Raw genomic sequence first — 27,712 nt, forward strand, 5'->3', positions numbered from 1 at the left:
TAAGCAGTCTCTAAAGCTTGCGTTGTAACATCATTCACTATATTTTGTTAGTCATTAAAAGGTATCACACCTACAAATCATGACCTGTAATGGGGGTTTATTAACTGGGTGTTATCATTTTTCTTATGAAAGGGGTGTGTTCTTATATAGTCTGACACCATCAGCACTGGTTGGATAGGGTCCGACTGTGTAGAAACTAAAGATGGGAGAATCAATTTGAAGAACCTCTGTCCCCAAGCCAGTACGCCTGTACATCATCATTCACCGGCTGTAGTATTCGACTCACCTTTTGATTAGCTTGGCTGGTGCGACATCGTGTGCGACTCACACTGTAATGATATGTCACACCCAGCCAGCTAATAAAAATAAGTCGAGGATGACTTCAGATAAGTTACCCAGCTGTCACAAATTACTGACTTGGCTGCTGGACTGCGGATCTGCCAGTAGGAACACAACCTCAGTTGTCAATTTACCAAAATTTTGCAGGTAGAATAACAGAGGAATGGTACAAAAGAGAGTTCTTAGAAATGAAGATCAAGACTTTGCTGCTTCATGGCTATTTCTAGGATTTACAAGCACACACTACAGAAGAACTTGTAAAAATATGACATAGTTTATGACATGTACCAAATTAATAGCATGCCTCGACATTTTTTCATTTTTCTTCTTTTCTGCTGTGTGTAGTCTGAAATTGTTTACGTGTCCTAAATCACTAACAATACTTGACAAGAATTGTTCTCCATGTTTAATTGTCTAAATTAGCTGTGGCTATTATATTTCTGCTTGTTTCTCCACTAAGTGATTGTTCTATCAAAGTCTGCATTTTCACAGAGCTTCTAAATGGTTCTGTCAAGTTCATTTATCCACATGGTATTTTGGTAACCTTTTAAAATGCTTGTTTAATTTGTTTTCATAATATATTGATTTAAAACCCAAACTCTTCTCTATAAAGGAATATATACAGGGAAATTTAGCGATAGAAAATGTTATTGTGATCTTTCTTTTGACTTGTAAATAGATTATTTATGTAAATTGTTTGCCACAATTAAAGTAACTAGAGCCCCTAAACACACCTTCTTATGACATGCTTATTACTTATGGGAGAGCAATAAATGTGTGCCATTTGTATTTGTAAATGCTAAAATGTCTCCGTATTAGAGGTAACAGATCAAAAAGGCATCGAAAAAGGGGAAAAAATACATTTTTATTCATTGACAAATGTTACATGAAAAAAAAAAAATTTGGATAAATAAATTTTAGCAACTGCCATGGCAATTTTGCTCTCCGATATTTTTTGAATAATAAGATGCATCTTGTTTTTGCCAGCTCTATACTTTTCTCTGTCCTTGTTTTCATAATTAAGGTCTAGAAAACTTAGACCGCTAGACTGTGATCTATACTATATGATGCTATGTTATACATATACTATATATTGCATGAATGCATATGAATTGTTAATTTATTTGCTAATATATTTTATTAAAATAATGCAACATTTGTTACGGGACTGTATCATTGACTTTCATTAAGATAATGACAAAATTTGTCAATTTGTTTATTTTTACCTGGAAATCTTATAGTGGTTTTCCACTACTTTTATGTTATAAGCTATCTGAAATGGGTTGTCCAAGTCTCAGAGAAACCCTTCCTCACTTACACCATTCCCCCATGTAGAATAAAGCTGAGTTCTGACCCCATTAATATGGTATTAATGACCTATCCTTAAAGGGGCTTGTAAACGACTCAGAAAACAACTTCTCAGTTGCAAAATACCCCCCCACTTAGAATAAAAACACCTTAAACTCACCTTATGTGCCATCCCATAGGACTCAGGGTTCATGTAATGTTGTGAAGTGAGAATTACTGTTGCACTTTGACTTTTCCCAGATGTCAGTTGCATCTAAAGAAAGTGAGAGTGAAACGACCTTTTTAGCATCCTTTGGTTGGCTGCAGGGCTCACGTAGCATAATGTCATGTGAGCCCTGAGACAGCACTGCTATGGAGGTGAGTATAAGGTGTTTTTATTCTAGGTTGGGAATATTGTAATTTAGAAAAGGTTGTTTGAGAAGTTAACAACCCCTTTATGGATAGGTTATCAATAGCAGATTAATGGTGGTCAGCTGCTATCTTATGTAAGCAGAGCAGAGTAACACATCTCTGTACACTGATTGGTGGCAACTTGGAGATTGCAGATGGTCTGCAAAATTCGGCTTCAGCCACCGAACATTGGACTTTTTACTTTATAAACAGTGTATAGATTTGTTGTTTTCTGCTCACCTCTGCCCACCACAAGGGGTGGTACCAGCTGATTGGTGTTGGTGCCACATGACAGACCCCTGAGGCTCTGATATCGCTTTTCCTAAGGATAGGTGATTAATATAGAAGTAGTGGACACTTTAAAGGAAATTTGTCTTGAAGTTTGATTTTGAATGCACTCACTTCTCTTACAGCATGCTGCCTTATGTAATAATGTGTGTGCTGTGTCACTGCTGAACAAGTACATAGATACTATACAGCTCAGAAAGAGCAAAGAAGAGTAGGGACACTAGCCAATCTTATCTTTTATGTTGAAGCCATATCAAATTTGAACTGCGCCTACACACTGGCACGGGCATTTGTTTGTCTGCACAATAGTTTTGTACTTACTCCCTCTTCTGGCAAAAAATGGTAATTTTAATTCCAGAAATATAAAACAAATACCAAAGATTAAAATGTTACGTAAGTAACTTTGAACAAATAAGTAAAAAAATAATAATAATAATAGTACATGACATATTTCCTTTAAAACTATTCTAGAAATGTGTTTAAACAAATTGTATGCAGATGACTAAATATCATTTTTATTACAGATATAGTTATTATCTCTTAACAAAAACTGGGGCCATTATCCAAGTGTATTCACCATTTTTCACACTAAAATAGGACTTCTCACTGTCTTAAATTAAGCTTTAGAATCAGTTTATGTCTCTCACCAGAGCCTCCTTCAATAATTGACACACTTATTAGAAATTGTACCTGTAAAATGGCCTTTTCCGCTGTCTTATAGATTCTTAAAGAAAACCTGACACCATGTTCAAAGAGGCCAATTTTTGCTCTATTTTTATTTCCACGGCTTCTATTTTTTTCTTCTTTAAATCCACCATACTGTTGCAGAGGAATAAGCCTTTAAATTCCATGGTACTTTTTACCTAAGGAGCATGGTTCACAGGGTGAAAATTCAGAATAGCCTATAGACACACCCCCGAGGATCCTGTGAGAACTGCCCCCTTGTAAATATCATAAAAATTATTGTTTAATGAAAAGACTCATATCTCTGCAACTATCTGTTTTTTAAAACAGCAAATAATAAAAACTACAATTCTCAGGGGAGAAGTGGGAACAAAATAAGAGTAAAAAATGGCCACTTATGACCTGGTGACCGGTCCTGTTTAAAGAAGTAATTGTAGCAATTACCGAAAAATTTGTATTAAATTCAGCTACTGGATGATGCTATTTTATTTTTTATTAAATATTAAATTATCTACAGTGACATGAAAAGGTACATCCACTCTATTCTTTACTTGTCTGATACTTGACTTGTTGCTGAAATTAAGATAATATTTCACACATTCGCGAAATAACCATTCAATTCTCTACACTCCTTGAAAGATGCATGCTGCAAATAAGAACATGATGTTATAATTGAAAAAAAAATGAATGAAAAGCAAATAAAACTTTGAAAACTGAAATATTAATCTGCATGTTATTCTTCCCTTCTCCCTCCTGCATGCAGGGATTTGGTTTCGTAACTTTCGAAAATAGTGCTGATGCGGACAGGGCCAGGGAGAAATTACACGGCACGGTGGTAGAGGGCCGTAAAATAGAGGTGCATGTTAAAAATATTTTTATTGTCTCTTCATTATATATCTTGACCGAATTGCTGTTTCACTGTAATTTGATCACTTTTGTGTCTGCATATTCTCTCTTCCATTTTTGTTTTCATTTGCTGCGTCTTTATTATTTGTGTCTTTACGGACTGATTTTTTTTTCGCCCATAAGGTTTGTTCGCGCACATTCACTTTACTTTTACACATCTGTTGTCTCATTTTTATCACTTTCTACAGAGGTGTAAAAACAGAAAAACAGGTCCCTTTGGTTGCAATAAAACTCTGCGTTGCAAAAAAAATAAAAAGTTTGCAGAAGCTTCCCTTGTTGTTTATTATGACAACAGATGTCTTTTGTGATGGGCAGGAAAGCGTTGCATTAAGTGATAGTAATTTATAACTAGTGTTTTCCAACAGTATATAGTCAATTCGCAAAAATATATATATTAAAAGAAATCAGTCAGGAGGTTTTTGCTATGTAATCTGAGAACAGTATGATGTAGGGACAGAAACCCTGATTCCAGCGATGTGTCACTTGCTGACCTGCTTGTTGTCATATTGATACAATCACCGTCAGATCCAACAGTGTTCAGAATGCTGAGCCCTGTGTAACCCCGCCCCTACCACTGATTGGCTGCTTTCTGTGTACATTATATATATATATATATATTAAGATAGCTGCTTATCATTGGTAGGGGTGGAGTTACAAAGAGCAGTTGACTAGGAAGCACAATACACCTAGTCCTGTACTGATAATTTCCTGCTGATAAAAGACTTATTTTATTGAAATAAACAGAAACACACAGTAAGTGACACAACCTTGGAATCCGACTCTCAGCATCAATAGTAGTCTGCATCCGTTGCCTGGAAGCGGGAATGATGCCGATTACATCAGCATCACTAGCTCTTCGTTTGATAAGTTGGCCTGGCATGACACTGCAGAGTTGGCCATCAATCAGTGTACAGGAGCGAGATCACAGTGTACTCATAGTATCATGAGCGGTGATTGTTACAGTGAATTGCACCATTCTTATGACTACAAGTGAGCAGCTGCAGGGAAGATACAGCTTAATTTTTTCTCTGCAGCTTTCCTTCCATTAAACCAGCCTAAGATGATTTAATGATGATGCCGCCATGTCTACAGATAAGTAGCATATTAAAAAGTGATAGGTACATTTCATATTTGAATACGCTGAGTGCTGCATACGGCAGCGTCAAACTAACTGAAAAAACCCAAGGACTTAATTTATTAAAATATTTTTTTTACAATGCAAATAATTATCTTCTAACTTGATATCACATCAAAGTTGCATAATGTTGTTGGTGGGTATTCAATAAAATCAATAGCTAAAAGCCAAAAACCAATTATAAACAATCCAAAATAAAACATAACTTTTAACAATTTAAAGATACAAAAAATAATGCAAATAATAAATTAAAATGCACATTAAAATTGCACTCTGTTCCTTATTGGTTTTACCTATGCTTAAATATATCTATAACAGTCAAATTGCTACGCTAGTTGAATTATTCAATTGTAATATAAACATGGATAGATTTACCTATTTTTTACTCCAGTAGCCTCAAATTGTATAACTAGCTCAGAGTAAAAGAAGACTGCCGTTAATTAAAGAATCAAACATATCAAAGTTTTTATCCTCTTAATATATTGCAATCATCATATTATATCACATTGCATACTTACAATTGCTCATTTTGCATTTCTACCCAGTTTATTCTTCTACTAGAACTATGACATCACATATTAGCCCCTTTCCGACATCGGGCGTACATTTACGCTGATGTTGGACACCCTCTCTTTGATGTGGGCTCCGACGGTGAGCCCACATCTTTCCCGGAACATTTCAGCTGTTTTGAACCTGGAGAAGTCTATGGTTGTCACTGTCGGATTGCTATGAGTGCCACCCGGTGGTCAGCGCTCATAGCAAATCAGCAAATCTGCTACATACAAGTGATCTGATTTTCGCCTGCATGTAACAGAGCTGATCGGGTTATGGCAGCTTCCAGTCTCCCATGGAGACTATTGAAGCATGCCAAAAGTAAAACAAGTTTTTAAAAATATAAAAAAATAAAAGTTTAAATCACACCCCTTTTGCCCCATTCAAAATAAAACAATAAAAAAATCAAACATACATATATTTGGTATTGCCACTTTCAGAATGATCTATCAATAAAAAAGGATTAACCTGATCGCTAAACACCGTAGCGAGAAAAAAAAAGTCAAAATCCAGGATTACGTTTTTTGGTCGCCACGACATTGCATTACAATGCAATAACAGGAGATCAAAAGATTGCACCTGCACCAAAATGGTATCATTAAAAATGACAGCTCGACACACAAAAAATAAGAATTCATCCAACCCCAGATCATGAAAAATGGAGACGCTATGGGTATCGGAAAATGGCGCAATTTGTTTTTAAACAAAGTTTGGAATTTTTTTTATTTTTAAAAAAATAACCTATACATGTTTGGTGTCTATGAACTCGTAATGACCTGGAGAATCGTAATGACAGGTCAGTTTTAGTATTTAGTGAACATTGTGAAAAAAAAAACAAGGGTGGGAATGCACTTTTTTAGCAATTTCACCGCACTTGAAATTTTTTTCCCTTTCTCTGCTACACAACATGGTAAAACCAATGGTGTCATTCAAAAGTGCAACTCGTCCCGCAAAAAACAAGCCCTCAAATGACCATTTTGATCAAAAAATAAAAAGTTATGGCTCAGGGAAGAAGAGGAGCAAAAAAAAAAGAAAATGCAAAACCAAAAATGCCTCTGGTTTGTTAAGGGGATAAAAGCAAATTAGATGAATCCTTCTAAGCTCTATGTAGAAACAAGAAGCCTCTTTGCCTTGCATGAGTTATCATTTGAAATACAATGTAGCATCTCTGCAAAGTCACTGGCAGCCAAGCTCTATCTCCTCTTCATCTCTTGACCCAGCTGCTCCACTCCTCCCTTTTCAGTGATGTAGAATTGTAGTTCTAATGATGATGAATTATGCAAAGAACACAGACTTCAGGTTTCTACAAAGAGCTTAGAAAGATTCAGGTAGTCTGTTTTTAATCACGTGATTTCATAGACCTCAGGCAAAACAGAAGTATTAGCTGGGTAGAAGAGCAAAATAAGCAATTGTAAGTACACTGTTTTATATAATATGATAACTTAAATATATTAAGAGGATAAAAACTTTGATGGGAGTGCTTCTTTAACTAACCATTAGGTATTGTAATGTATTTTGTAATGTATGTGTAATGACAACAGGAACAACGTGCAATTAAAATAAAGAACTTCCTCAACATGTCTCACCCTTATGGGCTTCATCAGGGTAAGGTGGCAAATGTATTATACGCATATTAAAATTGAATGATTCAACTAGAGTAACAAGTTGTCCTCTTTGGATATATTTATGTATAGGTAGGGCCAATAAGGAACAGAGTGTAATTTTAATGCTAAATTGGAATCATATGCTAAAAATAGTTTCTTATTCGGTTAACTAAAAGGGGAACATTAATCACCACGAAATGTGAGAATTTTTGTCAGGCATCTTTGTTTTTGCACCTTGATTTCTTCCTTACATTTGACAGTTTTGGTTTGGGCTCCCCCCCGCTTTCCACTGCATGCCGCTTAATATAACATTCTTCTTTGATTGTTTTAAATATTTATCATTTCAGCGTTCTCATAGAATATGAGCATGCTCTTGAATTCTAAATTATGCAAAACCTTTTAATTTGCTTTTAATGTCTCTTTATTAAATTTTAATTGATATGCTGTTGCTTTATTGAAATGATTTGTATTTTTATGATGATTGAAGTAAATGTAATTAGAAGTAATTTGATTTTTTTTCTACACATTTGTGTATATTTTTTACAATTTCTTAGAATGACATTAAATTGATATTTACTTTATAAAATGTATGCATGGAAATCTCAGGTCTGTGCCAGCAGAACAAATACTAATTTACTTTTATATATGCTTAGGTTAATAACGCCACAGCACGTGTCATGACAAACAAAAAGACGTTGAATCCTTACACAAATGGTAAGTTTTTCACTAAGTTTACTTTAGAGATACAATTTTATTTGTTAAAAAAGTACCAAAAATATTATTTTTTTTGTTTTGTAACTATACCATTATTACATAATTTCTACAAACAGTATGTTCTAAAATTCTGAGATATCAGGTTCGGATTTAGATTACTTAAAAAAATGAGAATTTATTTGATTCTTTTTTATCAGACCCAACGTATTTTAGGCTAAATTGACTCTCTTTTCCTTTCGTAGCTTCACGCTATAACAATCTGCTGCCATGTTGAATTGCATTGTCATATATTACATATTACTGTTAGACATTCTAATACAAATCTCCATTTAGTGTTTTTTATTGAATTTTTTTAAGTGATATTATTCCTGGTATTTATTTTAATTGGTAAATCATCAAAAGCAACAGTATTCACAGTAATAATGCCAAAATAATGTAAAATATCAAGTTAAAGTTAGCACAATTGTTGGAATAGGACATTATTAAAACAGCATACGCATACAAGCAGTAGAAAAGAGCAATGATTTCTCTAATGACCCGCCATTTGCAATGGCAAATGTCAAAGAATAATTGACATTTAATGCATGAAGACAAATACAGCCATTAACACCCACAACAGAGAACTTACCTCTATAAATGACAACATCAGGCTCCATGGCGGTTCTTTTACTAGGACAGTGACATTAGCTCTTCTCACACATGATTAACCCACACATTTATGAGCCAGCACATATCTCTCTGACAAGATAAAGTAAATTTTAATTGGTGTTATTTTCATCATGATGAATTAAGTCTTTTCCTGCGTAGTCTCGGAAAAAAAAAGTTGCCTAATACAGCCATCAGAAAATGGAGTGGGAAGGAAATGAAATATGAAGGAACTTCTCAGTTGTGTGCATCGACCTGGAGCTGAGAAGAAATTTCATGGACAAATTGAAGACCCGTTAGTGAAACTTGAAATGTGATATAGATCCTTAGACTTCTTGACAGAATTGTCTGAAGGATATGAGAGTCATTAGAATCGCTCATCTCTGTGTCAGGATTCAATCACACCGCCACAATGTTCTTAATTATAGAATTTCACGAAAATATGCAATGACTTGATTGAGATGTTGATACAACTCAACGTTCCTATTCTGGTGCAATGGATAGAGCTTAAACTATTTACCACCAATGCTGAGGAAAATTATCACTTTATATAAGGGAGTATATCAAATAATTTTTTAGAATAATAGCGCTGCTGTCCTGATTTGTCAAGCACTGCCCTATTGTTTATTAATGGCGCCTTGTCAGAATGGTCATTTCATGAAGAGATCCTTGTGACCAAACTGGTTCATCAATGAAATATTTTTTTAAAATCACTGCGTGCAGAATTCCACATATTTAACGTTATGTAATAGATGGGTTTAGCCACGTTCATCAATGACCATGGTTAGGACTGTATAACTGTCCATAGAGTCAAAAAGTATCTACTATATAATCATCTAATTCTGTCTGTCTGTAACGGAAATCCTGCGTCGCTGATTGGTCGCGCCTGGCCGGCCGCGACTAATCAGCGACAGACGCTGTCCGGCCGCAAATTGACTCAGCATTCGAGCGATGCACGCCACTACTACCATCAAGAGATCTGCGACGATAGCCGCTGATCTCCCGACGGTTGCCGTGGGTCATCTTCTGCCGCATGGAGGTCAGCGGCAACGCAGCCGGGAGATGACCTACTCAGCGCTCAATGTGCGGATGGTACCCAGGGTTCGGAGGAGAGGAGACTCTCCTCCAGGCCCTTGGTACCATAAACCTGTAAAAAGTAGAATTAAAATAAAAAATAGTGATATACTCACCTTCCGACTGCCCCCGGACTCTTTCCCTCCTCTCACCGCGCACCCGGCATCTTCCGATCCCAGTAATGCTTTGCGTGAAAGCCTGCTGATGACGTCGCGCTCTTGTGAGATTGATGTCATCTCCAGTTTTTCGCGCTAAGCATTACTGGGATTGGAAGATGCCAGGAGCATGAAGAGGAGATCAGGGGCCGTCGTAAGGTGAGAATAACCTTTTTTTAAGTTTTTAAATAATTTTTTTACATTCTATCTTTTACTATTGATGCTGCATAGGCACCATCAATAGTAAAAAGTTGATCACAATTGTCAAACACTATGCTTGACAAGTGTGACCAACCTGTCAATCACATTCCAAGCGATGCTTCAAATCGCTTGGAATGCGCTTGAATTCCACAAGCAAAAATTGTGTGAAGAACGCATTTTTTCCGCAGGGAAACTCATGCGAATTCGCATGCATTTTTCCCACGGCGGGAGTTACAGAAATGCTGCAAAAATTTCCGTAGCATTTCTGCAAAGTGGGTACTTAGTAAGCACAATACCCAAGCCCATTATCCTTCAAAGGAGCGGGCTACACTCTCAATGCATGAATATACCACAAAGGTTATGTCACTGTAAGGTGACCCAATAACCAAGAGTGTCACTCGTTTCATAAAATACATATTTTATTAAACATTAATTGACATACAACCATAAAACCATTGCTTCAAACCAACACTTATAGGAAGGAGAAACAGCAAAAGGATACAAATTCAATTATATAAAGAGTCAAAATTTAAAGAAAATGACTGCAGTATCCTGAATATTATAACATGCCCAACAATATGCTTAGTATTTATTGATTGGATACATTTTTTATAAAACTATAGAAAATTGCATGCAAAAAACCTGCATAGGTGTGAAAAAAATTAACTGCCTTAATGTGAATAGAATCTAACACATAATTCACACCTTTGAATAACTATTCATTAATCAGCTGTTGCTGCTGCTACACCACCATGACATGGCTGTAGGAAATTGCATGCAAAAACCTGCATAGATGTGAATAAAATTTACTACCTTAATATGAATAGAATCTAACACACAATTCACACCATTGAATGACTATTCATTAATCAGCTGTTGCTGCTGCTACACCACCGTAGCCTTACACATATGTAATTACCCACAATATGCAATATATGCAGCCATTGCTGCTACAGCACTACCACAGCCTCTCATGTATGCAGGTTAAAATGACCCAAAGCATGAAAATAAATGTGAGGAATGCATCACCAAATACATATTACCTAAGCAGTGTGCACAGTGGAGTTAGGCATAGAGTAGGATGCTGCTTCCCCGCACCCCCAAAAAATGTATCCAATCAATAAATACTAAGCATATTGTTGGGCATGTTATAATATTCAGGATACTGCAGTCATTTTCTTTAAATTTTGACTCTTTATATAATTGAATTTGTATCCTTTTGCTGTTTCTCCTTCCTATAAGTGTTGGTTTGAGGCAATGGTTTTATGGTTGTATGTCGATTAATGTTTAATAAAATATGTATTTTATGAAACGAGTGACACTCTTGGTTATTGGGTCACCTTACAGTGACATAACCTTTGTGATATAAAGTGGGTACTTAGCCTCAGTGTGACACGCAGCAGCGACCAGACCCCTGCTATGAGATCGCCGATCGTGGTGGATCGTCCTGGACCATCTTTTGAACGTCGGTCTCCCACTGACCATATTCTAGAATACCCAATGCGTTAGAATCGGGCCACCATCTATAATAAATAATAAATAAGTGTGCAAAGTGTTGCAAATAAGGACTGCATATGTAATTCCGCCCTAATGAAAGTTCCCCATTAAATAGAACCTATTAGCATGATTTTGTAATGATAAATAAAGCCATGTTTGTAATGGCACTGTAATACTGATTACATTGATATCTTTAGGCAAGTAGTCCACTTTGTTGTTCTTCTTACATTGCTGTTGGAAATTTTCTGCTAAATCGATTAGAAGACACAAGGGCTGAGCTGTGCACTGGGTCTTCTCCTCCTAGTCCATGATTACCTGGCCCACCTACCTGTCTCCAGTCTCTGAATGACAGGTCACTGCTGAGATTTCAAACAGAGGAGGCAGTTGATTCATAGACTGGAGGCTGAAGGCTGGGAAATCACAAACAGGGAGGAGAAGACCCTGTGAACAGTCCGGACCCTGAGCGCCAAAATCTAATTTGCTGGAAAATTCAAATGGCGATTAAAGAAAAACAACAAAGCGGATTTCTTCACCAAAGGTATCAATGTAATCAGAATTACAGTGCATTACAGCCATTAAAAAGACAAGAAGCTAGCATCTCCGATAAAATCTTGGCAGCCTTATTTCCTTAAAATCAGGTCACAAACAGAACAGTGTTCTGGTGTTGATGCGTTTCAACTTAAACAGTCTTAATCATAATGATTAACGTAATCTAAATCGTAATGTAACGTAATCGTAGAGTAAATTGTTGCGATTAAGACTGTTCAAGTCGAAACGCATCAACACCAGAACACTGTCCAGTTTTACCCGGATTATAATGAAAGTGTAATAAAACTGACAATATTTTATCGGAGATGTCAGCTTTTTGTCTCTTTATTGGATTTTCTTGCCCTTACCGAGAGGCTTCCTGAACCTACAAAACCTATACGATGGAGGATACCTACAATGATGAGCTCATCTAGTTTTCTGAATTTGCAATGACAGCCATAACTTTAATTTGCATTACAAAATGATGCTTACAAGCTCTCTTTAAAATAAATATTAACAGTGTAAATGTTTGACTTCAACTTTTTTTGGGTCATTTTTCGAAATTTAAACTTTTTGCTTATTTAAAAACAAAAAAATCTTCTTGACAAATGTAAGAAATAATATAAAATTAGCTTTATGGATAACACATTATGCAATTAATTTTTTATTCTGTATTTGCTTTATAGGCTGGAAGTTAAACCCTGTTGTCGGTGCAGTTTACAGTCCTGAATTCTATGCAGGTCAGATACAGATCTTTTCTATTTAAGAAAATGATTATTTTAAATTAATTGTTGATTAGACAGAATAAGTAGAGAATAAAAGGAGCAATTGCTACATTGATTGTATTATTATGCATAATAACTAAAAAGTTAAAACTGCCTAGCTGACATGATTGACTCGTTGAGCACAGCAACCAATCACAGCTTAGACTTTATTTTTACACTTACCTTAAACGTGTAAGCTACATCTAGATTGGTAATTATGATTGACAAAGCAAGATTAAAAAGCAGAAAACAACACAACACAAGTATAGTAAGGGAATCAAAAGTAACACATGTCAGTAACTGCAGTGTATAAGCTAAAAAAAATCAGTTCCATGAATCAAAAAGGGATGTTTCTACAGCATGTGCCATGGTGATACAGCTACAGTTTGGACAAATGTCAAGTTCATATTTGGTTTCAACAACATTTATTACAGGTGAGCAGTGGCTAGGGATGAGCGGATCAGACAAAATTTTAATTTGCCTGTTTGCGCGGATTTTGCCAGGAAAATTAGATTCACAGAGAGGAGTTATTCTCAGTGAAATTAATGTCTCTTATTATGCACTGGGGTATCTCCAGACCCAAGATTTAAACAATTAAAAAATCCTTATTCTCACCTTACCCTTACTGCTCACCTGTCCAACCCTTCCACTCCTCACAATCACCCTTCAGGTCTTGATTGCATACTCTAATTACTATCACTTGCCCTGAACCTTGGAGTCTCTTCACGCTGGGCTTTGACTTCCGGCTCATGTAGGCCGGACTGAGACAGTTCTGTGCAGGCTTGCTTAAGACCGTGGTGTCATGACATGTGCTGTTACCTTGCACATGCATGCACAAAGTTGTCCTGGGCGCATCAGAGCTAGATGTTCTGATTCAGAGTGAATAGTCCCGTGACTTCAGCATGTTTGGTGGTGATCAGAAGATGTAACAATAGCCTGATAGTGAGGATGAGGAGTAGTGGGGCTATAGAGGTGAGTATAAACCTTTTTTGAAAGAATTGTAACCTTTTGATAGTGCTTGATTGCTTCACAAAATGACAGCTAGTGGCCGCATTTTTGCAAATGTGGATTTTTCCAATAGTCAAGTAGAAATAAACTGAACTCGAATATATCTGCTCATCTCTACTTTAAATATAATGATGTTAAGTATGTCATGTGCTTAGTCATATACAGCTCACAGAGTATCATATGATTAGTAAAGCCTAAGTAAATCTGTTTTTGTGAACAGGAAAGTTATAGAAATCATTCAAGCACAGGCACTTTTTCTCTTTCCACTTCGTAATGTTGCTTGAAAGTCTTGAGAGTGCCAAATTCTGTATAATTTTTACATCTATGCTCCCAGACTGATTAATGTAGATACAGACACAATATAGAGCAGCTTTGTTCTTGAAGACAGCATATAAAATGAATATTTGATGCATATAAAGTGGTGCTTTTCATTTTGTTCTTTATGACTTGGGGCATATTCCAAGATTTGTGAAATGTTCCTATGAGTCTATATGATGTTGGTGAGATGTAGTGGGACATTTCTCGATGACTATCGTTGTAACTTGATAAAGGCATTAAACCTGAATTGACCCCTTTTGGCAAAATAGAAGATATTTGTAAAATTGAACTGTAGAGATCATATCTTTTCAGATGCAAGTGCTATAATGCTGCATAACATTTGAATAAGGTTACAAGAGGATTATACATTCTCAGACCTTTACAGATCTGCAAGCAGGGAAGATATCAATTTATGAATGCTGAAATTATACAGCTCTCTCATTTTATTCCATACAGGATTATTAAATGCTTAAGAATATAATACCTTCACTATTACCATGTTATCTGTAACCCTTCATGACTTGAGAGCCCACAACCTTGGAGACCAGAGAGAAAGTTCTAGCTTTTTACTGGTTCTAATATGGCAGTGTTCTATTGTTTAGTCTGTCCAAATGTGCTTTTTTTCTTTTGTGCATTAAGTGTTACCTTAAAACTAATTAGGAAATAGATGTTTATATACCGTATTTTGTGGATTATAAGAAGCACCAGATTATAAGACCCACCCAAATTTTGAGGAGAAAATTAGGGAATTTATTTAATGAAATCTTGGTGCCTCTTATAATCCACGCATCTTATTGCTTACTGAGGGTGGTGGCTGCGGTGAAGAGGGGGCCCAGGGTAACTGCTGGAGGAGGCAAGAATGGCATGTTGTTGTAGGCCACAGGCTGGGATGAGAAGGGGTTCTGCTGTGGGTGGAAATGGTTTTAGTTCTCTGTGGTGCGGGGGGGCTCCACCGGTATTTTGAGATCTCAATCTGAGCCTGCGCCACCCCCGGCAGCTATTTTCCCGGACGCCACCGCATTGCAGTAATGGATATGCGGGGGGGATCCGGGCTTTCACAAAATGCCAGTGGAGCCTCCCCGCACCACACAGCACCACAGCCATTTTCACCCTCAGTGGAACACATAGGAACAACCCCTCATCCCAGCCTGCAGCCTGCAGCAGTGCGCCACTCTTGCCTTCTCCAGCAGTGACCCTGAGACTCTGTTCACTGCGGCAAGTAAGGTATATCGACAATACAAGACTCACCCCCATTTTCCCCCAAATTTGGGGGAAAAAATTGTGTCTTATATTCCGAAAAATACAGTATTTTTTTTTTCTTTTTTTATTAATTTATTTTTTTACTTGGGCTGTCCACACCTAGAACAATTGTGTTTCTAAAAGAAATAGTCTGATAAAAGCAAAAGGTGTAACACTCACATTACCAATGAATTACTGCCTATTTTAGCACTGATAAGCACATTACATTGGGCTGTGATTGGCTGCGAAGGTAAAATTTCATGTTGACATATCAATATTGGGGGCTTGTTAACAGAAAAATGAGAGAAGTATTGGATTGGTGATTGGTATGGTGAGTTTTACACCTTTAATATTTTAAATCCATTAGTGTCTATTTGTTTAAATTTTCTTCGGTTGGACAATGAAATATAAACGTTAAAGGCAGTTTGCCAGAATAAAGTTACAATTCAAACCAAGTACACATGTTATGTGCACCTTTGGCATGTCCAAACAGTTTACTGCATCTCTCCACTTACCTTTTCACCATTTATCTCCACATTCCTATTCCTTGGCATCACAGGAGCCAGAGAAGACTAGAGATAGTAGGCGAGAATACATTATGAACTGTGTGATCATGTCAAGGGCGCACCAAGCTTCTGTGCTTGGTTTCAGCAGTAATTTTGTGCTTACAGATTCCTTTAAAGTCTCATTTATTTGACTATTCATTATATATACCACACAAATCACCAGTACTGTGAAAGAAGACTTTATTAGTTCCAAAGATGCTTGGCACTGAGACACTCTGCATGGGCGTCACACACAATTATTGCAAAACTCTGTACGATGCCCCTGCAGAGTGAATTCGATTTAGACATTAATACTATAAAAATAGAAATACTAATTTAAAACTAGTTTCCACAATATATTGAGTACTATATTTAACTACTAAAAGTGACTGGGAAGCATAGATTTCTACCACAAGGTGAGTAGTTTTCAAACTAGAACACGCTGTCAAAATGCAATGAGGTATACACTTCATTAAGATGTACCTAATTCATTAAGATGTGTTCACCTCTTACAGCGCCACTCCAGCAATTATTTTTAATTTTAGCACTGGAGTGGTGCTATTAATCTAAGTTCCCTGAATCTAGTCTTATGCATACCAGTCGCAGTCTTTAGCTCTTTCTGGAGCAGCACCATTCCACTCTGATATCTTGTGACGGGAAGTCAGAGGTTGTTGTCAGAAATTCTCAGTATAAGTCTATGAGTGCCACGTTCTGGCCTCATTCTGGCTCTTATAGACTTACATTGAGTTGTGACTTTCGGATCACCCAGCACACACTGGACTAACCCGGCAGGTCACAAACTGCTGGAGATCGACTGGAACAGCGCCGACAAAAGATGATGATGGCGGCTGGTAAGTATAAGACTAAGGGAATGGAACTTAGATTAGTAGCGCCGCTCCAATGGTACAGTAAAAAACACTCTGGTGTGGTGCTTTAATGAATCTACTGCCTAAATATACTGCTCTGTGCCACGACCAGATATTAAGTTTCTTAAGTCTGGGACTGGAGTACATTACTAGTATAATTAACAGCACTGCAGTGGGATAAATTATAACTAATTAGACATGTTCACCACTAGGTAGGACATTTGTAAAAAAAAAGTCAATAGTCCAAAAATTTTTGTGCATCTTCAACTTACGCACAATTTTGTGCCATTTGAAAGTGTTTTATGGGAGAAAACTAGGAAATACACATTGATGAATTGAGTCCTTTGTTTCTACACTTTATTGTTTGCATGAACCTAGCAAGCACAACATTTGCTTGCTGTTAATCATTTCACGCAAATTAAAACATATACAAGCAAATCTGAGCTAAATTGTAAACAATGAGCAATGGAATAAGTGACATCTACAATGGTACTTAAGACTAACAGCACACCAATATGAGTAACCAAGAAGTGAAGTTTCAGCCTTCCAGGATAGAAATCTTCAGAAATTACTTTGTCTTAATGAAAAATAACTCTGCATGACAATCTCATAATTATTGATTTTATTTTCAAGTTTATGCAGAATTAACAACCTAACTTTTAATTGCCTTCTTACGGAGGGCAAAGGGAGTTCAAATATTTGGTAAATTAAAATCAATATTTTCAATCTTTCCTTAAGTAATTTTCCTAATTTAGTACATTTTCCCTAACATTTATTTTGTCTTTTAATTATAAAATGGCAGGCTATTGATTTTTTTTTGTATAGCCACTTGAATTCCCAAGTGCAGGTTTACAACTAGCACATGGGAGGCATTTGTACCTTCTAATGAGAATCTTTAATTACCATTACAACTGTATTAATTTAGAATTATGAATCGTGTTTTATCACCATCCTCAACACGACTTGAAGAATGCACAGCACTTATGTAAAAATATTCTCCTTCACAAATGTGAAAACATTTTATTAGTACTGTTATTATGAATGAATGCTACTTTCATGGCTTCATTTAAACAGGACATGCAGGAAAAATAAATTGGTCACTTCAGTTTATGATATATCATTTTACATAAACATTGTATATCCAGAATACTTAAAGCAGATTGCCAACCCCTTGACTAAAGGTCTAAATCATACTAAAATTTAAACCAATAAATACATTTCTTGACTTCATGGCTTACTTTTTTTTGGAAATGCTTTCCATGCTGCAATCAATGTTTTGGCTGCTCTATTTTATTGGCATTGTGTTGTTTGTGAATTACGTTTGTCTTAGTCCCAAAATGTACTATTCACAAAACCATAATGGTACAGAATATTCCCATAAAGTTTTCTATTTGGAATTTTCAGAGGATCCAATTAAAAATCCACACTAAAACAAACAAAAAAATACCCTTTACATACTCACTGATGTATATTTGGGCATGGAATTCCTTCCAAAACTGTATAAAAAATTCTGCTTGAGTATACCCTTAGGTCACATGCATATAGCATATTTTGGCCGCGTTGTACGAATAGAATATTATAAAACTTATTGTACCATCATATGCATTTTAGTTCATAAAGAGTCTTAAATCTTTTTTTCCTTCACATATCTATGGAAACCATGAAAGTTTGTGCCATAATATATCATGTTATGCCTGAATCCTTACTTAAAAATAATAAATCATTCGGAGACTGCAATAGAAAATGTTATAACAAAGAAACCTCACATGTAAAAAAAAAACATTTTATTAAAGGAACACTGCAAAAAAAGACATATTATGTTGTGCCTCATGGCAATACCTAAAGGGAAGTGCCTGAATTTTGTTCTGATTCTTGTATCTACCAGTAGACACAAAACAAGGTATAGTGTTACTTTAAAAGAATTCAGTTTAGTAGATCCTCTAAAATACATTTTATTTTTCAGAAAGACTATGTATTTGTACAGTATATATATTAAAAAGACACAAAGAGAAGAGTGTAGACAGTGCAGAATAAGAGTAGGCTTTATTTAGATTGGCATGATGTCACCACCCAAATTACAGACGAACAGATCATAGACTAAGATAGAATCCATTGGAGTTTTTTTTATGCGACTAAGGTCTATAACATTGCTTACAAACATGTTACACTCTGTTACCTTTACTGATCTAAAAACCATACACATCGCCTTCTTTCTTAACCAGAATCTGTCAGTAGGATCAGTCTTCCTAAGCAGTCTACATGGGCATGTAGGTCATGGGAAAATGAATGAAATAATACTTTGATATCTGTAATCTGATGTCTTATTCCAGAGAAATCCAAATTTTCCTCATATGTAAATGACCTCTTTCAGGCTATGGAGATGACATTTGACTGGAAGATAACTCCAGAGATTAATTTAAATGAATGAGGACTTATCATTGAGACAAGTAGCTAAAACAGAACAGGAGAACTGAACTTTATCTTCTTGCAGAAACATTTTTGGTTTCTCTCTGTGCTCTTCTGTATTACAACAACATTACAGCTCTATTTGCCTGTGAGCTGAAAGCTGAGAGGAACCTGTCAGTTATAATCACACACAGCTCATCAGTAAGCTCAGGAAAGCAGAGAGTGGCCATTACATATCACACTGGTAACTCACCCCTTCATGTACAATAAGCTCTGGAGGCAGAGTTATCTTCAAGGCAATATGCTTCCCTGGAGGAGGACATATACATAAAGAATAAAAGATGATTTATCAGCAACAAGACATCTTATATAAGGCACTTTTTTCAGCATTCTATAACCTGTATGCCTATATTAAAAGCTTAGATAGGTCAAATGTGGTTACAGATTCCCTTTAACTCCTTTCCGACATCTGGTGTAATAGTACCCCAATGATGGACTCCCTCCCTTTGATGTGGGCTCCGGTGATGATCCCACATCTTTCCTGGGACATGTCAGCTGTTTTGAACAGCTGACAAGTGCACAGAACAGCCACGGGAGGAATTGCGATCCCACGTGGCTATTAACCCATTAAATACCGCTGTCAATTGCTGACAGCGGCATTTAACATGCGCTTACGGCAATTGCACTGGAAATCCACCCACCGGTGACCTCCATCATGTGATTGCGGGTCACCAGTGGGTTGGCATGACAAGTGGAGGTCTCATGGAGACCTCTATGGTTGTCACTGACAGATTGCTGTGAGCGGCAGTGGTCAGCGCTCATAGCAAGTGAGTAATTCAGCTACATATAGGTGATCTGATCTTTGCTTGTATGTAGCAGTGCCTATGCCACATACAGCTTCTAGTCTCCTATGGAGACTATTGAAGCCTGCCAAAAGTAAAAAAAAGTTTTTATATATATAAAAAAATAAAAAATATGAGTTCAAATCACCCCCCTTTCGCCCTATTCAAAATAAAACAATAAAATAACAAACATACACATATCTGGTATTGCTGCATTTAGAATCGCCCGATCTATCAATAAGAAAAGTATTAACCCGATCACTAAATGGCGTAGCGAGAATAAAAGTCAATATACCAGAATTACGTTTTTTTGGTTGCCACAACATTGCATTAAAATGCAATAATGGGTGATCAAAAGATCGTATCTGCACCAAAATGGTATAACTAAAAACGTCAGCTTGGTGCCCAAAAAATAAGCCCTCACTCAACCTGAGATCATGAAAAATGGACATATGAGTATCGGAAAATGGAGCAATTTTTTTTCACCACTTAGATGAAAAGAACCTAGACATGTTTGGTGTCTATAAACTCATAATGACCTTAAGAATCATAGTGGCAGGTCAGTTTTAGCCTTTAGAGAACCTAGTAAAAAAGCCAAACAAAAAACAACTGTGGATTGCACTTTTTTTTGCAATTTCACCGCACTTGGAATTTTTTTCCCACTTTCTAGTACACGACATGGTAAAACCATTAGTTAAGTTCAAAAGTACAATTCATCCTGAAAAAAAACAAGTCCTCACATGGCCATATTGAAGGAAAAATAAAAAGTTATGGCTCTGGGAAGGAGAGCGAAAAACTAAAACGCAAAAACGAAAATACCGCCGGGGGTTAAGGGGTTAAGGACTGAAATACCTAAATTCAGTGATTAAGAGATGAGTCTTAATACTTTTGTTGATGTATCTTGAAAAAGCACTCTGCAGGTAAAATGGCCCTAGGCTACTGACATGCAATACATTGCTCTTTTTGTATTTCTTTTTGATACGTTACTTTTGCTGATGTTGTTGATCTTATATCTAGCTTTTTGTCCACAGAGGAGCAAACCAAAGCAGCAATGTTTTGATATTGGCTCAAAAAGCCATGTTTTAGATAGTTATATCTTCCAAAATTAGACATTACAACACCAGAAAAAAACAGTAATTATAAAGCCTCTCTCGACATTAATCAGTGTAATATTCTTGGCTTATATTGAGATCTGAGAATGGTAATCAGTGTAAACATGCAAGCCTTTTTTTTTACTAGAAGTCATTTTTTCCAAAGTTGACTTTTGTTTTAATGAGAAGCTCTCTTTTACTAGCTATGCAAATGATGAAAAAATGGCCACTTTGGAAATAAAAATGATATATCTACAGGGAAAGTGTTGATTTAAAGCACCTTTAATCTTCATAAATAAGTAAGAAAACAGAAGGTTACACAAAGCTGTCAAGATAGGACTGATAAATGGCAAATTCACCTGTTCCTCAATTGCCAGTGAAGACACATGCTGCAAGGCTTAACCACATTGTATATCATATCTGCCAACTCATTTCTGTGATTAAATATTCCGTCAGTGAGAGCTGTAAGGCGGTAAAGCTTAACAAGATTCATAAGATGCGCCACTTGAATACACATAACTCACTTCCGTGGATGGAGAGCACCCCGCATGCAAAAGAAAATTAGAATTGTGTTAAATTACTTCAGAAGACAAGATCAGAAAAGATAGGAAGGAAAGATCCCCTAATGCAATGCAAATCTAAGATATGGTTATGTCCTGACAACTTGAAGCAGATAATTAAAGTCAAAACTAAAGAAACACACTGTAAATCAAATCCAAAACCTTTTAGGTTAATAGTTGAGCTGAGGCGCTGGCTATATTATTGTTGCTTTATATTATTTCGCCTTTTCTATCTCATTTTTCAAGTGCTGTTGGCAGAATTAAGCATTCCTAATATAATGCACACATGAGTTTTAAATAAACAGTAGTCATGTCATGCCCTCGAATAATTGCATAAACGTTATAAGAAATGTCGGACCATGTAGAATGTGCCCTAACTGGTATATAAGCTCTGTAGGAATTTCTTGTTGACATGTGTCATCATTATAGATAAGGGAAAGCCACATAGAACATAAAAGCAGTACATAGTTTCAACTTCAAACACAGTTGAAAATTTGGCTTTATTTCCTCTCCATAAAGACATCACAGTGTGATATGACACAATAGGATGCAAAATTAACACATCTTATAAATCCTACAAGGAGATGCAAATATGCATCTTACCTATAGATACATGGAAAAAATACCCCACCCTGAGATCAGTTGGTATGTACCAAATTGTTATGTAGTGTTCATCACATCATCATTACAGCAAGAGCAGTACTGTATCTAGTCCCAAGAGTTAAAGAAGCAGTTCAGCATTATTTTTCTCCGTCTTTGTATCTCTACAGAATTTTTTTATCACTTTACACAATTCTATTATACATATTGTACTTACTTCTATGTAGTTCAGCCTTCTCTGCTCATCTTCAGATTCCATTCTAAGCTCCAGATGTAACCCTACATTATATTGCTCTATACTCAACTATCAACCCCATGATTCATCAGTCCAGTATGATATGGGCACCAAGAGCCAGTACCATCTCTGACTGCTGTAAGAACAGTGAGATTATCTTTTTTATATTCTCCTAAATAAGCTATATAACTGTGTGAAAGGAGCTGACTAATCATCATCAGTAAGTGTAATAGGAGTTTTTGCCCCCCAACCCTATTGCCTACTTCAGTGGTACATACCAAGAAATTTCATCATATAGAATCTTTTGTTGACTAAACAGAAACCATAAATGCATGTATTTCCCATGAAAGGGATTACCATATGAAATATTCCATTAATTTTCAGATACAGATGAAAAAGTTTAAAAAAAAGAAATAGCTCTGTAAATTACAGTGTTTAGAATTAATTTGCATTTGTTAAATAATGTATTTTTAAAACTTAAAAATTAGCAGAATTAATTTAATTCAACTCAGTGCTAAGTGGGTTAGCAAGGATTGGAAGAAAAAATCTTAATTTTTATAAGTTATGAGTGAAGTAAATGGATAGCGCAGTTGTGTGACATCATTTCATAACATAAGCAAAATAACATAATCATGCTACACATATTCTAAGAAAAAAATCACAGATAATATAATATCTACAGCAAAGTGATGTCATTGTAGATGGTTGATGAGAACACCCTAGTATATATCTTACATTGTACATTGGTACTTTACAATAAGTCTGTGCCATAGCCCATGTTTTAGCAGTTATCAGTGTATGCATAGTACATTTTTTCATGAATTAAGTTGTCCTAAAAGCATCCTGCAGTAAGTAGATTTCAGAAAAGGACAGGTCTAATAAACCAGTAACAAGTTCAAGAGCACTCTTAAATTGCATGTATGCCTATTTGCATTTTAATGGAACACTTAAGCAATTCTGGTTCAATATGATATACCTTTCTACGTGTTGGTTTCAGGGGAGAATAGAGCTGATTGTTTCAGGAGTTAGAAGTACTGATCTCTTCTCCCAGGATTTAATTGTGATTTCTAACTCTTTGGGGTTTCGTTGCTAAACAATGAAATATTACCCAAAGTCAAACTTTTTAGAAAACAAAGAGCTTTTATTTCATGAAAAACTAATGCAAATGTTGAAAATGTCTGACAGATCAAACCTTTGGTAGACTGGGATAAATGTGTGCTTGTGTCCTTTATTCTTAATGTGAGATAGAAATTGAGCCATATGTTATATGTGATCTACACACATTAGACAGTACAAGCTTAAACAGCTGTCCACCTATACAGAGTCCCTTTATCTTGCATCTTGGAGATATTACAAGACATATTTAATACATAAGAATCTTTGTTTGCTAGCAGTTTTTATTCTAAAGCCCCTGTCACGCTAAGAGAGATCGCTAGCGAGATCGCTGCTGAGTCACAAGTTTTGTGATGCAACAGCGACCTCAGCAGCGATCTCGTTGTATGTGACACCTATCAGTGACCGGCCCACTCGCTGGGTATCGCTGATCGTGTTGGAATGTCCTGGGCCATTTTTTGATCGTTGGCCTCCCACTGGCCAGCATGCATCACTGTGTGTGGCAGCGGGAGACCATCGATCAGCGAGCTCCCAGCACTGTAAGCACATGCTGGGAGCTGGTATCCAAGGTAAATATCGGGTAACTAAGCACTCGCGTCGCTTAGTTACCCGCTGTGTACCCTGAATACCAGCGCGCTCGCGCTGGGAGCTGGTATCCAAGGTAAACAGTGGGTAACTAAGCGCCACGAGCTTAGTTACCCGCTGTTTACCTTTGATACCAGCTCCCAGCGCGAGCACGCTGGTATCCAGGGTACGCAGCGGGTAACTAAACAACATGCGCACTTAGTTACCCACGTCCTCGCTGGTCCTGATCTCTGGTGAGTCTGCCTGTTTGACAGCTCACCAGCGATCATGTAGCGACACACCAGCGATCCTGACCAGGTCATATCATTGTCGGGATCGCAGTGTTTACCGGAGCCCTAAAACTGAAATGGTTGTTGGACAAGCAGACTACTATGTCTGTTTACTCCACCATACAAATGAGCACAAAGCTGAGAGGTCATAAATTATCTTTAGGGAGAGAGGAGAAAGCCAACACCAATCCCACCTGTCAATGGCTTATCTCGCCTGACAATAAAAGGATTGGTCATTAAAAACTGCCCATTCTACCTTTTCTCTGACATTATCCATCAGAGAATATTCTAGGGAACCCCATACACATTAGATGGCTAGGCGATCCTGCAAAATGCAATTTGGCCAACTTTACTGTAATGTGTGTGAGGGCTTTTAGATATGACAACTCATAATAGCTGGCAAATAAAAGGCTCAGTAGCTCAACCCTGAATTTTCTTATATTTATGTTTGATATAGTGTAAGAACAAGTTCTTTGCGTTAGAGAGTTGCAGAGCTGGAGGTAGATACCGTTTAGTCACAGTCCACAATTTACTTTTTACATCAACATAGATGGAGGAGTCCAGTACATGTCACAATGAAGCAAAAGACTGGAACAGGTTCAGAAAAGGATGACAGCCAGAAATGGCAGCTCTCAAAATGCTACATTTCTATTGACTGAGGTAAAAGGTTAAATTAGGAAATTTCCAAGCCACACAGCTTTGAATAACAGTCTCTACTCCGATCACAACAGCTGTCGACATGACCTTGGCTTATAAGATATGTCTCATTAGTACCCACAAGTACCAACTGCATAACTAGCAGAAAAACTAAACTAAACGTATTTCATGTTAATGTTGCCCTAGGTATTTTAAGTGGCCACACCACCTACTGGTAAGTTAGACTAAAAGTGACCATACCTTTTAGATACTCTTGTGTGATTGGGGGCCTTAACTACTAATGTCAACTTATCCGGCCAATATCACAAATTTGATGGACAGGTAATGTCAGCCCTTTTAAGCAACCTATTAATTGAATGCCTATTGGCTCCATCATTTAATGGCCTTGAATAGCTAGTGTAAGTGCATGCTTAGATCCAGGTACCTTATAGGTGTCAATTCTCTGGTTGTTGTTGTTCTCATCTCATTCTTCTTCATCTGGTCCTAACATTAGGATGAAAATTCACTGTCTTGGCTTGTATCTGCAGACTTCCCTCTCCGCTGGTGAGCTGAAGCACATCCCGACAAGTGTCCTTAAAAATAATGGTTTCATAATATTGTCCTCCCAAAAACATGCTTTGCTTTAAATAAGCCCTATTCTGTACCCCTGGATACATAATTTCCTCTCATTGTGCTCACAGCACAAAACATAACATCAACACTATCTTTCTTATTATTAAATGTGGCATCCACATTATTTTCCCCTATAAAATATTACCTCTTATGATCAACATACCAATTCTCTGTAGTATGAGTGCCACATTGTTCTCTTTTATGTACTATGTCCAACAAACCATCCCATTTATGTTCTATGGAAGTCACATTGTTCACTTTGTCCTCCACTATGAATTGTACTCATCACACTGTGCTCCCTTATGAACTATAACTACCATACTATCCTCCCTTATGGACTATGGCCTCTACACTGTCCCCTCTCAATACAGTCTCCCCTCTTCATACTGTCTCCCAATGCTACCTCCTCTTTATACTGCGTTCTTTCTTCACACTATTCCCCCCATTCTGCCTTCTCTCCATACTGAGGATTATTTTCACATTGCCCCATCCATGCTGACCCTTCTCCATACTGAACCCACTTCATGCTGCTCCCTCTTCTTACTGAGCCCTGATAAGGTGCTCCTTCTCCATACTGAGCTCCAACAAGCTATTCTTTCTCCAAGTTCCATCCATGCTGTTTGTCTCTGTACTGGGTCCACACCTCATATTACCCCCTTTCCATACTAAGTTACTTCCACACAGTCCCATCTCCATACTGTGACTCCTCTCTATACCACTCCCTCTCCATACCAAGTCTTCTCCACACTTCCATCAAACCATACTGAACTACCTCTTGACACTGCTTCCTCCCTACACTGAGTCTCCTCTTCCTTGCACCTTCACATTGAGCCCCCTCCATTCTGACCCCACTCTCCATACCGAGTTCCCTCTGCTGTGCCCACTTTCCATAGTGTGTCCCCTTCATGCTGCTTTCTCTTCATACTGAGCTTCATACACATTGTTGCATCTCCATACTGAGCCTCTTATCCACACTATCCCCTCTCCATACTATGCTGTCATTCTGTATAATGAATTTACGTCCGAGTCTAGAGTGAAAGCCCTATCTTCAGCCCTATCTTCAGCTCTTTCAGCACTTGCCTTCTCCCAACTCTGACGTCGTCTTCTTTCCTGTGGCATTGCAGTAATGTCTGCAACGTGATGAAATAACGTGAACACAAATAAATGCAGGTAACCCCCATTTCTGCAATGATGATGGATTTGTTCATTGATCCGGAGATGGAGGACAAATAAAAAATGATTTCATTTTACATGCTAGTGAGCCCACTCAAACAGCCGACCTGGGCAACGGACATCTGGACTTCTTAGTTTGCTGTTCACTGACCATTTCTAGGCAAAATCTGTCTCTAGCAGGAGAGGTACAGAGATGGACAGAAAAAAGCAAAACCAAGTTTCACATTAGCTAAATCATGTTCCTGTCTTCAATCTGTAGCAAATCATTAAGTAGTGATATGACTATAGCAGCATGTGAACCACACAGCAGTGGGAAACTGCATTCTATCACATCAGTAAGAATTCCTATGCTCTGTGCATTACTAAGCACAGAGGAGGATTGGGCATTACACAACATGAAGTCCTGTGCATGGGGGCCACAATGGATAATGCGAAATGTGGAAAAGGAAGTCAGCTTCCCCATACAGACACACCAATGTGAAGGCTTGCATATTGCTGAGCAGAAGCATTGGATGGTAGAGTGGCGGATAAAGCTATGGCTACAGAGAAAATGGAAGAAACTTGAAAACAATGTGAGAACAAGTTTTAATCTGCAGACTTTTTTCAACTTTTATTGAAAAATAGCAGAAGAGCCTGATTTTGCCCGGGCATAGTAACTAACTGCCGTCCCGCGCTCTCCCTTCACAGCCTCGATCTCAACTTGCCATCCCTCTCTCTCCCTCTGAAGCCCATCTCTCCACCCACAGTCCTGCATTCTCCCTCAGCAGCTCCGCTCTCCATCCACCATCCCGCTCTTTCCCTCCTCAGTG

General features: G+C 37.2%; 1 protein-coding gene across 7 annotated transcripts in view; it reads left to right on the forward strand.

Annotated features, from left to right (window-relative positions):
- The window catches only part of RBFOX1 (RNA binding fox-1 homolog 1), a 991,812-nt gene that overhangs the window by 723,937 nt on the left and 240,163 nt on the right, over positions 1-27,712 (forward strand). For all 7 annotated transcript variants that reach the window (XM_073542794.1, XM_073542793.1, XM_073542798.1 and 4 more), the window contains exons 5-7: positions 3,773-3,865; positions 7,860-7,920; positions 12,707-12,760. In XM_073542794.1, the coding sequence (XP_073398895.1) occupies positions 3,773-3,865; positions 7,860-7,920; positions 12,707-12,760 (208 nt within the window). The remainder of the gene's footprint in view (positions 1-3,772; positions 3,866-7,859; positions 7,921-12,706; positions 12,761-27,712) is intronic.

The sequence above is a fragment of the Dendrobates tinctorius genome, unplaced genomic scaffold (assembly GCF_039654945.1).
Source record: "Dendrobates tinctorius isolate UK_male_01 unplaced genomic scaffold, ASM3965494v1 ptg000129l, whole genome shotgun sequence".
Lineage (NCBI taxonomy): Eukaryota > Metazoa > Chordata > Amphibia > Anura > Dendrobatidae > Dendrobates > Dendrobates tinctorius.